The sequence below is a fragment of the Podarcis vaucheri genome, assembly GCF_965113315.1.
Source record: "Podarcis vaucheri genome assembly, chromosome: 11".
NCBI classification, from domain to species: Eukaryota; Metazoa; Chordata; class Lepidosauria; order Squamata; family Lacertidae; genus Podarcis; species Podarcis vaucheri.
The window spans coordinates 17,660,534-17,672,133 of NC_138749.1; the positions used below are offsets into that span (position 1 = coordinate 17,660,534).

The 11,600-nt window shown below is 48.3% G+C and overlaps 1 protein-coding gene across 1 annotated transcript in view; it reads left to right on the forward strand.

The window, feature by feature from the left end:
• DNAJC21 (DnaJ heat shock protein family (Hsp40) member C21) overlaps nucleotides 1-11,478 on the forward strand; it is a 19,138-nt gene extending 7,660 nt beyond the window's left edge. Inside the window, exons 5-12 of the mRNA XM_082242019.1 lie at nucleotides 1,024-1,328; nucleotides 3,456-3,601; nucleotides 4,661-4,748; nucleotides 5,613-5,771; nucleotides 6,569-6,608; nucleotides 8,682-8,872; nucleotides 9,967-10,048; nucleotides 11,045-11,478. Coding sequence (XP_082098145.1) covers nucleotides 1,024-1,328; nucleotides 3,456-3,601; nucleotides 4,661-4,748; nucleotides 5,613-5,771; nucleotides 6,569-6,608; nucleotides 8,682-8,872; nucleotides 9,967-10,048; nucleotides 11,045-11,215 — 1,182 coding nt within the window. The 3' untranslated portion in view covers nucleotides 11,216-11,478. The remainder of the gene's footprint in view (nucleotides 1-1,023; nucleotides 1,329-3,455; nucleotides 3,602-4,660; nucleotides 4,749-5,612; nucleotides 5,772-6,568; nucleotides 6,609-8,681; nucleotides 8,873-9,966; nucleotides 10,049-11,044) is intronic.
• The last annotated feature ends 122 nt before the right edge of the window (nucleotides 11,479-11,600 follow it).

Consider the following 11,600-nt stretch of genomic DNA (forward strand, 5'->3'; position numbering starts at 1 on the left):
GGACTGCCAGCAGAACAGGGAAGGGAGGCAGAGGGGCAGTTGGGATACAGGGAACCTCCGAAAATCCTGAGAAGCAGTTCCTCTTCCTGCGGTGGGGAAAGCCACACCTCCGGTGGGAAAGAGGGGAAGGGACCAGAGGATGCTGCTGAGAGCCTCAGCACCGCTCCTGGCCAAGCCGGCCAGGAGGGAAGCACGCCTCTTCCGTCGCCCACCTTGCGCAGAGGTGTAAAACGCAAAGAAGGAAGGAAAAGGCTGGGGGTGACTAAGCTCTTATGCTGGGGGGGAGGGACCCGGAAACGACCACTCCCGGGTTTTGCTAGCGATTGCGGCAGATATGAAGTTGTGGTTCTGTACCCTAAATAGTTTTGCATCAAAACAAAACCTGTAAAAGGCAGGTCGGAGTCCTGACTGGTTACTCACGAGCAACCACCACTACCATCTGACACTGGTATTACGTAGTGGACGTTCCTCTTCTCCACCAGTGCAATTGCTTCTTTCCAGAAATCTAGACTGGTGATCTAGGCTCCTATGGTGAGCCATTCTGTATGAACATGTTAAGATCTACCATGGCACCTCCGTGGAGTAGAGGGCCCCCTCTTCTGATCCTGATACCCGAGAGAGTCTGTAGGGAAGGAGGTCGTCTTCCATGTCTTTTGGGGGCCTTTGTGATTTAGGTCTTCCAACTCTAATGTGAGCATCTTGAATCAGGTCTGGAAACAAACTGGCGGCCAGGGCAGCTGTTTGGAAACAGAGCCTAAGTGAAATCTGAAAAGTACCCTGCCACTAATCTGGCAGCTGCATTTTGGGCCAGCTTTGACGTTTCTGAGTTGATCTTCAAGGGCAGCCCCATGTAGAGCACATTGCAGCAATCCAGCCTGTCAGTTGCTAGGCCATGGCCTACAGTGGCCAAGTCCTTCCTGTCCAAAAGGGGTTCTAAATCGTCCCTTTAAAGGACTAATTTTGAAAGGGAGTTAATTGTTGATCCTTCCTTCTGTGCTCTCTCTCCCCTCTCCTCCCAAGTAGGTCGTTCACCCCTTCTATGGATACTGGCAGAGTTTCTGCACCCGGAAGAATTTTGCCTGGAAGGAAGAGTACGACACCAGGCAGGCCTCCAACCGCTGGGAGAAGCGAGCGATGGAGAAGGAGAACAAGAAGACGCGCGACAAAGCCAGGCGGGAGCGCAATGAGCTGGTGCGTGAGCTGGTGGCCTTCATCCGGAAGAGGGACAAGCGGGTTCAGGCGCACCGGAAGCTTCTGGAAGAGCAGAACGCCGAGAAAGCGAAGAAGGCGGAGGAGCTGCGCCGGAAGCAGAAACTGAAGCAAGCAAAGTATGGGAAGCTTTCTCTTAGCTGAGAGTCCGTCGCTGATTTATTTTACCGTACCTTTTGCTCTATAAGACTCACTTTTCCCCTCCTAAAAAGTAAGGGGAAATGTGTGTGCGTCTTACGGAGCAAATGCAGACTGCGCAGCTACCACAGAAGCCAGAACAGCAAGAGGGGTTGCTGCTTTCACTGCGCAGCGATCCCTCTTGCTGTTCTGGCTTCTGAGATTCAGAATATATTTTTTCTTGTTTTCCTCCTCCAAAAACTAGGTGCATCTTGTGGTCTGGTGCGTTTTATAGAGCGAAAAATACGGTATTTATTTTCATGGTATATATCCTATCCTTTGCAGATTGCGACAGCCAAATAGGGAAGGATCCATAAAAGAACACCACCCTTTGCAATGCATAACAAAAAATAATAATCCATCCCTGCCTGTAGAAAACTAGCACATCAAACCAGAGGCGAGGCTGGACGTTTTCTTCCTGAAATGCAGTTGTCTGTTTGAAGGGGGAGACATAGGGAAGGGCACAGTGCTGGCTCCCACGTTTTTTGCGGGGTGGGCTTGGGAAAGATGCACTTGCCATGCCCTGTTTGCTTGCCCTAATCCTCACCACTGCCCAGAAAGGGAACTTGACGTAAGGATGGAGAAGCTGCGGGGCTCCAGATTGTTGTGGAACCTCAACTCCCATCACGCCTGGCCATTGGCCATGCTGGCTGAAGCCAGTGGAGTCCAGAAACATTGGAGCGCCACAGCTTCCCTGTGGTGTAGTGGTTGAGCGGTGGACTCGTAATCTGGTGAACCGGGTTTGATTCCCCGCTCCTCCACATGCAGCTGCTGGGTGGCCTTGGGCTAGTCACACTTCTCTGAAGTCTCTCAGCCCCACTCACCTCACAGAGTGTTTGTTGTGGGGGAGGAAGAAGGGAAAGGAGAATGTGAGCCGCTTTGAGACTCCTTCGGGTAAAGCGGGATATAAAATCCAAACTCCTCTTCTTCCCCGCATCTGCTTGGTCCGCTTGCTCTTGTCACTGCTTGCGTTCTCGCTGTGAGTGGTGGGGACAGGCAGGAAGTGCGAAGGGGAGCGGCAGCAAGGGGAGCAGAGCCTCTGAGCATGCGCAGTGGGCCTCTGTGGTGGTGTGGACCTAGGTGGCTGTCCATTTATGCTGGACACCAGCCCTGAAGACAGAGACTGTTACCACTGTGCCTCATGTTCTCTGAACGGTTCAGGGACTCATAAAATCAGAGAACTGTAGAGTTGGAAGGGACCTTGTGGATCATTTAGTCCAACCCACCTGCGATGCAGGAATCTCAACTAAAGCACCCATCACAGATGGCTATCCAACCTCTGCTTAAAAACCTCCAAGGAAGGACAGTCCACCACCTTCCAGGGGAGTCAAACAGCTCTTAACGGTCAGAAAGTTCTTCCTGACGTTTAGTCGGAAACGCCTTTCTTATAACTTGAATCCATTGGTTCGAGTCCTACCCTCCAGGGCAGGAGAAAGCAAACTTTTGCTCCTTCTTCCATGTGACAGTCTTGAAGATAGCTATCCCATCTTCTCCCATTCTCCTCTTTTCCAGGTTAAACATGCCCAGCTCCTTTAACCGCTCCTCATAAGACTTACCATACTTTCCCATGTATAAGACTAGGTTTTTTTCTTTTAAAATTATATTAAGAAAAGGGGGGGGGTCGTCTTATACATGGGGCAATTCCCCCCCCCCCATTTTCTTAATTTGGAATCCTCAAAAATAGGGGGCGTCTTATACACGGGGGCGTGTTATACACGAAAAAATACGGTAGTTTCCAGAGCCTTGATCATCTTGGTTGCCCTCTTCTGCACACTTTCCAGCTTGTCCTTCCTAAATTGTTCTGTCCCTTCATCTCAGCGCTGGATTTAGGGCAGTGCCTATATTGGTATGGCTACCTACTGGGGTGGGTGGGGGGAATCAACTATACCCAAAAGGAATTATTGTGAAAACAGGCAATATTTGTTGAGGAAGGAAGCACCTTGTTCCAGGCACTGTATTTCCCGAGTCTGCCCCTGCTTCATCTGTTTGGGAGATTCAAGAGTTCTTTGCTGGTGGGGCTGTTTTGATAGCCAAGCATGTCACACAAATCGAACCTTCTCCTTTCAAAGGCTGGTGGAGCAATATAAGGAGCAGAGCTGGATTGTCATGTCTGATCTGGAGCGAGAACTGCAGCAGATGGAAGCCCAGTACGAAAAGGAGTTTGGAGATGGTTCTGATGAAGGAGAGAAGGAGGAAGAGAAGGAGTCAAAAGATGGTAAGGGAGAGATTGCAGTTTGCCACTAATGGCAGAACCGGGTAAACCTGCCAGTGTTTTCTGCTGGGTTCCAGACTAGGGAACTTGCCAAGCAGCCAGAGGTTTTCGCGTCAACTTGCAGTTTGCAACAAATACAGGAAGACCACAAATTACACTGGCGTTACGTTCTGGGGATTATGCCTGGAACCAAAACTGTGTGTAGTCAAAGCACTTTGGGTTCAATGGCAGGTGGGATTGCCAAAGTATTTTTTTCCTCATATGCCCACACCCTTTCTGCCCCCTTTTAATTTCAAATTTGCACAAATTAAATGTGCACGAATTAAATGTGCATGAGTTGCAGGCTTACTGTACAGTGAAAACAGCAATATATTAACATTAGCAAATCAGTTCATCGGGTCTTTTAAGCAAAGAAACAGCTATAGTTTAAGACAGCACAAATACTCAAGTGCATTGCTGTTACGTAACTGAAATCCAGTGGTATTTATTCCCAAGAGAGATTAGAGCAGACATAAACAAACTTGGCCCTCCAGATGTTTTGGGACTACAACTCTCATCATCCCCAGCTTATAGGACCAGTGGTCAGGGATGATGGGAGTTGTAGTCCCAAAACTTCTGGAGGGCCGAGTTTGGGGGTGCCTGGATTAGAGTATCGGACAAGGACCTGGGAGACCAGGGTTCAAAGCCCCATGGGCCATGAAACTACTGGGGAACACTGGGCCAGTCACTGCCTCTCAGCATAATCTCCCTGGTAGGCTTGTTGTGGCGGTTGAATGAGGGGAACTGTGGTTGCCACCTTGAGCTCTGAAGAGGGAAAGCTTGGAATTTCAATGCTATAAGGAAATAAATAAATAACAATTGTGCATAGGATTACAGGCGAAATGGGATTTCCTTTTGACTAGGCGTGACTATCCCTCACTTGTAAGGCTTCAGTTCAAAATGTAACCCTCATTAATGCTGCTCGGTAGGACTTAGCCCTGAGTAATCAAGCGTAGAAATACTGTTCCAAGTATCTTTACTTGAGTCGTTTCAGGTTCTTCTGCTGTTGCTTACCTCTTTCAGATAAATTGAGTGAAGAGGTTGACGAGGCTGACTTTTATGATGATCTCTACTGCCCTGCTTGTGACAAATCCTTTAAGACCGATAAAGCGTGAGTTTCTCTCTTTTTCTAACCCCCTTGACACCCCCTGAAAAGAAAACTGGCTTTCCTGGGGGAATATATAGACTAACTAGAGCCAGGGCCTTTTCGGCTGCGGCTCCAACCTGGTGGAATGCTCTGTCACAAGAGACAAGGGCCCTGCAGGACTTGACATCTTTCCGCAGGGCCTGCAAGATAGAGCTGTTCCACCAGGCCTTTGGTCAGGGCGCAGCCTAACTCCCTCCTTTGGCAATCTTTACAATACTTTAGTTTATGGTTGCCATCAATTTGATTTTAATTAATTCTTATGATGTTTTTATAATGTTGCACTATTTTAGTGTTGTTAGCCACCCTGAGCCCGGCTTCAGCTGGGGAGGGCGGGATATAAATAAAATTTATTATTATTATTAAGGCCCGGGGGCCAGATGCGGCCCAATCGCCTTCTAAATCTGGCCTGTGGACGGTCCAGGAATCCATGTGTTTTTACATGAGTAGAATGTGTCCATTATTTAAAATTCTGGGTTATTTGTGGGGCCTACCTGGTATTCTTACATGAGTAGAATGTGTGATTTTATTTAAAATGCATCTCTGGGTTATTTGTGAGGCACAGGAATTTGTTCATTTCCCCCCCAAAAATATAGTCCACCCTCCCACAAGGTCTGAGGGACAGTGGACCAGCCCCCTGCTGAAAATGTTTGCTGACACCTGATATAGACCCTTTGCTTGTCACGTGTCTCAGACTTTCTTGGAAGAAAGTTGCATTGATTTCCAAGGCGCTTGTCCCAAGTGTGCCTGTGTTTAATCCACTTCTGCAGTTGTCAGGCTGCTCAGGCCCAGCTGCTCTCTTCATAACTCCTCTCTGACAACTCTTTGCAGCATGAAGAACCACGAAAAGTCCAAGAAGCACAGAGAGATGGTAGCCTTGTTGCGGCAACAACTGGAGGAGGAAGAGGAGGGATTTTCTGTTGCTGCGGCTGATGAGAATGAACTGAATGCTGACGAGGAAGAGGAGACAGAAGAACTACCCAAACAAAAGTACTTATTACAAGACGGGGAAAGATGTGGCAGAGCGTCTACTTTGTATGCAAAATCTCCCGGGTTCAATCCCAAGCGCCTCCAAGGAGGGAGAGACTTCCCATCCGAAATCCTGGAGAGCTGCTGCCAGTCAGTGGATGCAGCACTGAACTAGATGGGCCAGTGGCCTGACTCAATATAAGGCAGCTTCCTACGTCCCGCAGCTGTTACTGTAAAAGCTCCTTTGGTAATGGGATTTTGTAAAAATCAATGTCTTTAATGCCACTGCTAGGCAGCTGGGAGCGTGTTTGGGGTCACAAAAAAGCATGGAGCAAGATTGTCTCCTGCTTGAATAGTGGTCCCATGTTTATGACCATAAAAGTGAATGGCTCTTACTTAAGCACTTGCTTTTTCCTCCTCCCTCTGAGTCCTTTTTCCTTGTGTGTCATGTCTGTCTAGATTGTGTGTCTGAGAGCAGTGACCATCTCAGTACTGGTTTTTGTAACCTTTAGGCCCCAGACAAAAACGTTCCTCTTTAACCAGGCCTTTGGGTGACTGTCATCTGATGCCCTTTTAAATGTGTTGTGGAAGGGACGCTTAATGGGTTGTTTTTGTTCTTATTTTTATTACGTATTTTGGGTTTTTTTTAATTATGGTTTTATGTTGTGAACCACCCTGATAATCTACGGGTATAGGGTGGTATACAAATTCAGTAAATAATAACAATGACAATAATTACCACAAACAGTGCTTCCTTTACCAGAAAAAAAATAAAATGAGCAGTACTGACATCTTAATACAGTACTTTGTTTTTACAGGCTCTCAAAGAAGCAGAGAAAGAAACAAAAACCAATGATGGTAAGATTTATTTTATTTTTTGGTGTGAATTCCTGTTGCATGTTTTGTGTTGTATAATATCCACCAGCAATGGCTGCATTCACTCTTGAGTTACACCATTGCAGATGCCTTGAGTGCAAATTGTCTTTTCAGTTTATGTGTTCAGTTATGTGGCGTGCATGGTTAATCCCGACAACAGAGGCAGCGACTGGCCCAGGGTCTCCCAGGGAACTTCCAGATTGAGGGAGGACTTGAACCCTGGTTTCCCAGGTCCTAGTCCAACACTCTTTTAAGTGCTGTACCACATTGGCTTTCACAATAGGAAACGGCTAAGGCTATGAGCACATGAGAACATAAGAAGGATCTGCTTGATCAGGCCAATGGTCCATCTTGTCCAACAGCACTCTTCTTATATTCTTAGGCTCTTATATTCTTACGTTGGCTTCTGTTAGTAGATCTGCAGTTGAAGGCAACCTGAATGATATCCTCGCTACAACCATTTCTCTCATTATGGCTCTTAACACATGATGAAAACTGGGCCTTGAGAGCATCCAAGCCTGGGGGTGGGGGTGGGGCTGCCAATTCCCTGTGGGGGATCATCTTTTGAGGGCCCTTAAGCCAGTGAGGACCGCAATTGAAGAGGGGGAGCGGACGGGCCAGGGCTGTAGTAAAACCCCTTTGACTGCCAGGTGACTTCAAGTTGCTGCACTCCCACCGGTGTCCACCAGAGGGCAGGCAGGAACGAAGCAGAGCCCTCTTTTAAGGAGGAAAAAACGGGAACCATAGATTCCATCATTCCTAGGTTAAGGGAATGGCTTGCCTTGGGCCCTCTCTGTTTCCAGAGTGCAGTTTCTTAAGGTCCCGGCTGCTCTCCCTTTTGCCCTTCTCCTTCCCTGGTGTGTTTAAATAGCCATGGAGGTGACCCACCCTCTCCTTTCCCTTCTGACTGCAGCTCCTGGTTTCTCAGATGAGAGGAGTGTTGGTTCAGGGAAGGGTGATTCACTTGGGGCAGATAAGGGAGTAACCTTGCAGCAGTGCTTTCTTCCTGCAAAGAATGATGGGAATTGGAGTTCCGTTAAGGGGTCCCTTGGCTTCCCAGCGTTCCCTAGGAGAAGTTGATTGCAGAACCAGTTCTGAACCCTCGTGTTCCTGGCAAGCCTGCATTTGTGGGTGCCCTGAATCCGCAGTAGATTGTGCCCTGATAGACTTGCTGCTGGCCAGTCAAAAGTGTTTCCCAGAGTGTGGCTGCTGTCGCATGTTGACAGCCTTTCTCAGCCTGTGGATCCCCAGATGTTGTTGAACTACAACTCCCATCACCCCTAGCTAGCAAGGCCAGAGCTCAGGGATGATGGGAGTTGTAGTCCAACAACATCTAGGGACCCACAGGTTGAGAACTGCTGCTCTGGGAGCTACAGGTGAGAGCTGAGTGCAGGGTGGAGACCACAGGTACTACCCCTGCCCCAACACCCCATACCCCAGCAGCATCTAGAACACGGGTGGGAGAACATCAGGCCTGTGGCCTCCACAGGAATCTTGTATCTGGTCCCTGGCTGCATGCCTTCCTGAGTCACACCCCACACCAGTCCTGCTTTTCACCCTCCTTGAGTGTTTTTGCCTAGCTGGAATGTGTCATTGGACTCTGATTGTGCCTCCTACTTGCCTGGGTTAAAGAGGAATGAGTGCAGGTAGAAAAAGTTGCCTTTTGTACAACGGTAACATTTCACATTTATTGCTCTGCTCACCTTTGCCTCTGGCAGGTGGTTCCAAGACGATTAGTCAGGAGGGAATGAGGCCCTTGGTCTGAAAAGGACCCCCCACCCCTGATCTGGGGGGGGGGGGCACAGGTTTTCCTGTCACCGTTCCAGGGACGGATCTACACTGGTTGCTTATAACATTAAAAGCACATTATTAAAATGTGACACCAGAGGGCGCTGTAGAGCAGCCAGCCTTCGACAGTGGAAAACTGCATTGAGAGTTACATAACACTAAATTTAATAACGTTTTTACAGATCAATGTAGATCCTGCCTAGATCTTAGAATATGGATTTCTGCGGTGTCTCTTGGGTGTCACGAATGCTTCTCTTATTCAAACAGGCGCAGGAAGACCCTCCCAGCGACAGAAGCCCAGGGGAGCCCCCAGCGGAGTCGTCTACACAGGCCGGTAGCACCAAGCAGAGCAGCGAGACTGACGAAGCGGGAAACGTCAGCCAAAGCCACAACCTGGAAGATGCAAGTGCTGGGGAAACTGCAGAGCCCACCACAGAGCCCAAAGCAGAGGTGAAAAGGTAAGCGTTTAAAGTTGTGGGGATGCTGGACGCAGCAGTCTGCAATGCGGTTTGAATCCTTTGTGGTGCAATTTAAATCATACAGGTGCGTGGGAAGCTGTGTCACTCTGGATGTTGTTGGGACTCCATTTCCCATCAGCCCCTACCAGCATTCAGGAATGGTGTGGGGGGTGTAGCCTGATGATATCCAGGGCATTGGTTCCCAAAGTGGGCAGTGTAGCCCCTTGCAGGGGTATCCAAAGTTTTTTCAAAGAGGGGCAGATTTGATAAAGTGAGGGCCGACCAGAGTTGTTGAGCTTTCTTAAGGATTTTGCCACAGGAGCCAAATTAGACCTGCAAAACTGACTTTGGACATGCCTACAAGGAGCACGGAAGGTGTAAAATGACTATCAGACATCAAAAAGCATGTGCTGCTGTTACTATTTATTCCATTTATATATTGCCCTTTATCAAAAGACTCCAGGGCGGTGTACAACATTAAGAACACATTTTGCTGGGCATAAAAATAAAAGCATAATACAGAGCATAAGAATAGACAACATAATCATAACAGTTCCCTCCCCACACACACATACACTAGCTTTAATAGGCCATAGATCATTTAATGGCCAAAGGCATTAAAGAAGAATGTTTAATGATGGTGTCAGGTGAGCCTCTCTGGGGAGAGCATTCTACAGACGTTAAGGTAATCAGTTTTGTTCAGTTAATAAAACTATTTAGTTTTATTAATTGGATTTTGAGTGAATGTGCAAGTAATCGTCATTATTTTGAATTTTATTGTGGTGTTACCTTTCTTAGTTAGCCATGAAATGAATAGTTCTTTTTATAGGGTGGGGGGCACTGGCAATGGGTTGGTGGGCCCAAAAAAAGGTTTGGGAGCCACTGGGCTAGAGAGTTGCTGGTGCTCTATCCCCTGGTATAATGGGATCATTTTTAAGAACATTCTGCAAAGGATTATTTTATTTAATGCTAGTTTCAAAGTCCTTGAATCCTGTTAATTCCATCTGTGCCACTGAACTCAAGGAGTGGCTGACCAGGGTGCTCAGAGATGGCAGTGCAGGGGAAGAAAATGCCTCTTCTTTTTTTTCTTCTAGCAATATGAAAGCGAAAGGGAAGAAAACGAAAGACACAAAGAAAAGCTCTGCTGCAAGAGGATCTTCAGAGCATCAAGCAATGGTATGTAGAAGCGCTTTAGATGTGCATCTTTTTTTACCACCTCTGTCAGCCCCAAGCTGTGTTAGAGAAAGGGAAGGGAAGATCTCCCAGGGCGGGAGGCAGGGAGAAGGGAAGCTCCCTTGTGAGAAGGTCCACCCCACTTCTGTGTGAGATAAGGGTTAGGACAGGCATAGGGAAACTTGGCCCTCCAGATGTTTTGGGACTACAACTCCCATCATCCAGTGGTCAGGGATGATGGGAATTGTAGTCCCAAAAAATCCTGGCAACTGTAGTTTAAGAATACAAGGCATTGTAGGCCTGCCATGGGAGAACGAGCTTTCCCATGATTCTTTGGAGGAAGTCATGTGCTCTAAATATGTGCTGTGGCTCTGCCCCTGTAAGGTGAAGTTACTGTATTTTTCGCTCTATAGGACGCACTGGACCACAGGACACACCTAGTTTTTAGAGGGGGAAGCTTCTCCCAGAGCTTCTTGGGGCTGCGGGGGAAGCCCGGGTTTCCTCCCTCCCCCCCAGCCCCAAAGAGCAAAGAAGCCAAGATAGCGAGCGGGATCCATCCCGCTCGCTGCCTTGGCTTCTGCCATAGCCGGGCGCAACCTCTGCAGCCAGGAAAGGCTGCGCAAGGCTAAAGAAGCCAAAACAGTGAGCCTTGCGCAGCCTCTCTGGCTGTGGGCAAAGGCCCACAGGAGCCGCACACCCTTTAAGGAGCGCGTGGCTCCTGTGGGCTTTTCTATGAGGAGGGAGAAGGGACTGACTGGCTGCGTCAGTCCCTTCTCCCTCCTGGAGAAAAGCCCGCAAGAGCCGCACGAAGCTTGTGTGCGGCTCTTGGGGGCTTTTCCTGCCTGCCTCCCCCCTGCATTCACTCCATAGGACGCACAGACTTTTCCCCTTAGTTTTTAAGAGGGAAAAAGTGTGTCCTATGGAGTGAAAAATACGGTAAATGATTGTGCTGTTTGCAGGCAAAGAAGGCTCACAAATCTTCTTCTTCCCCACTGCCAGCACGAAGCTTCCCTCCAGTGCGTTACCTGCAGCTGCGAGTTCCAGTCGCGGAATAAGCTCTTCGAACATTTAAAAGCTACGGGCCACGCCAAAGCGGTCCCAGCGCCAGCCATGAACGGAGCCGTCAGCAACAGCAGCAGGAGCAAAAAGGAAAAGAGGCGGAACAGATAACAGGACTTTCTGAGATGGGCGAGAGGAACTCCTGACCGGTTTAAAGGGCCACCTTGGCAAAGGCCCCTCGCTTACCCCAAGGAGGCGCAGGATTGGCACCATGAATTAAACAGGGTCAGAAACACCTAGCCCCGTAACACTGTGCTAGCGCATTGTTTAAATTGTTCCATGTTGTTGGGTGTTCTGCCCCCACAAAAAAACCCGTCCTCCTTTAAAATAGATGCCTCAATTGCGCTAACATTTTATAACACCTCTCCCCCCCCCCCCCAAAAAAAAGCACAGCTACACCATTCATACAAAGAGGGATCTCCCTTACTTGTAAGGAAAGCCATGTACAGGAAGAAGCAATAAATTATTTTACTGTACACTGCAGTTTATTTTTAGT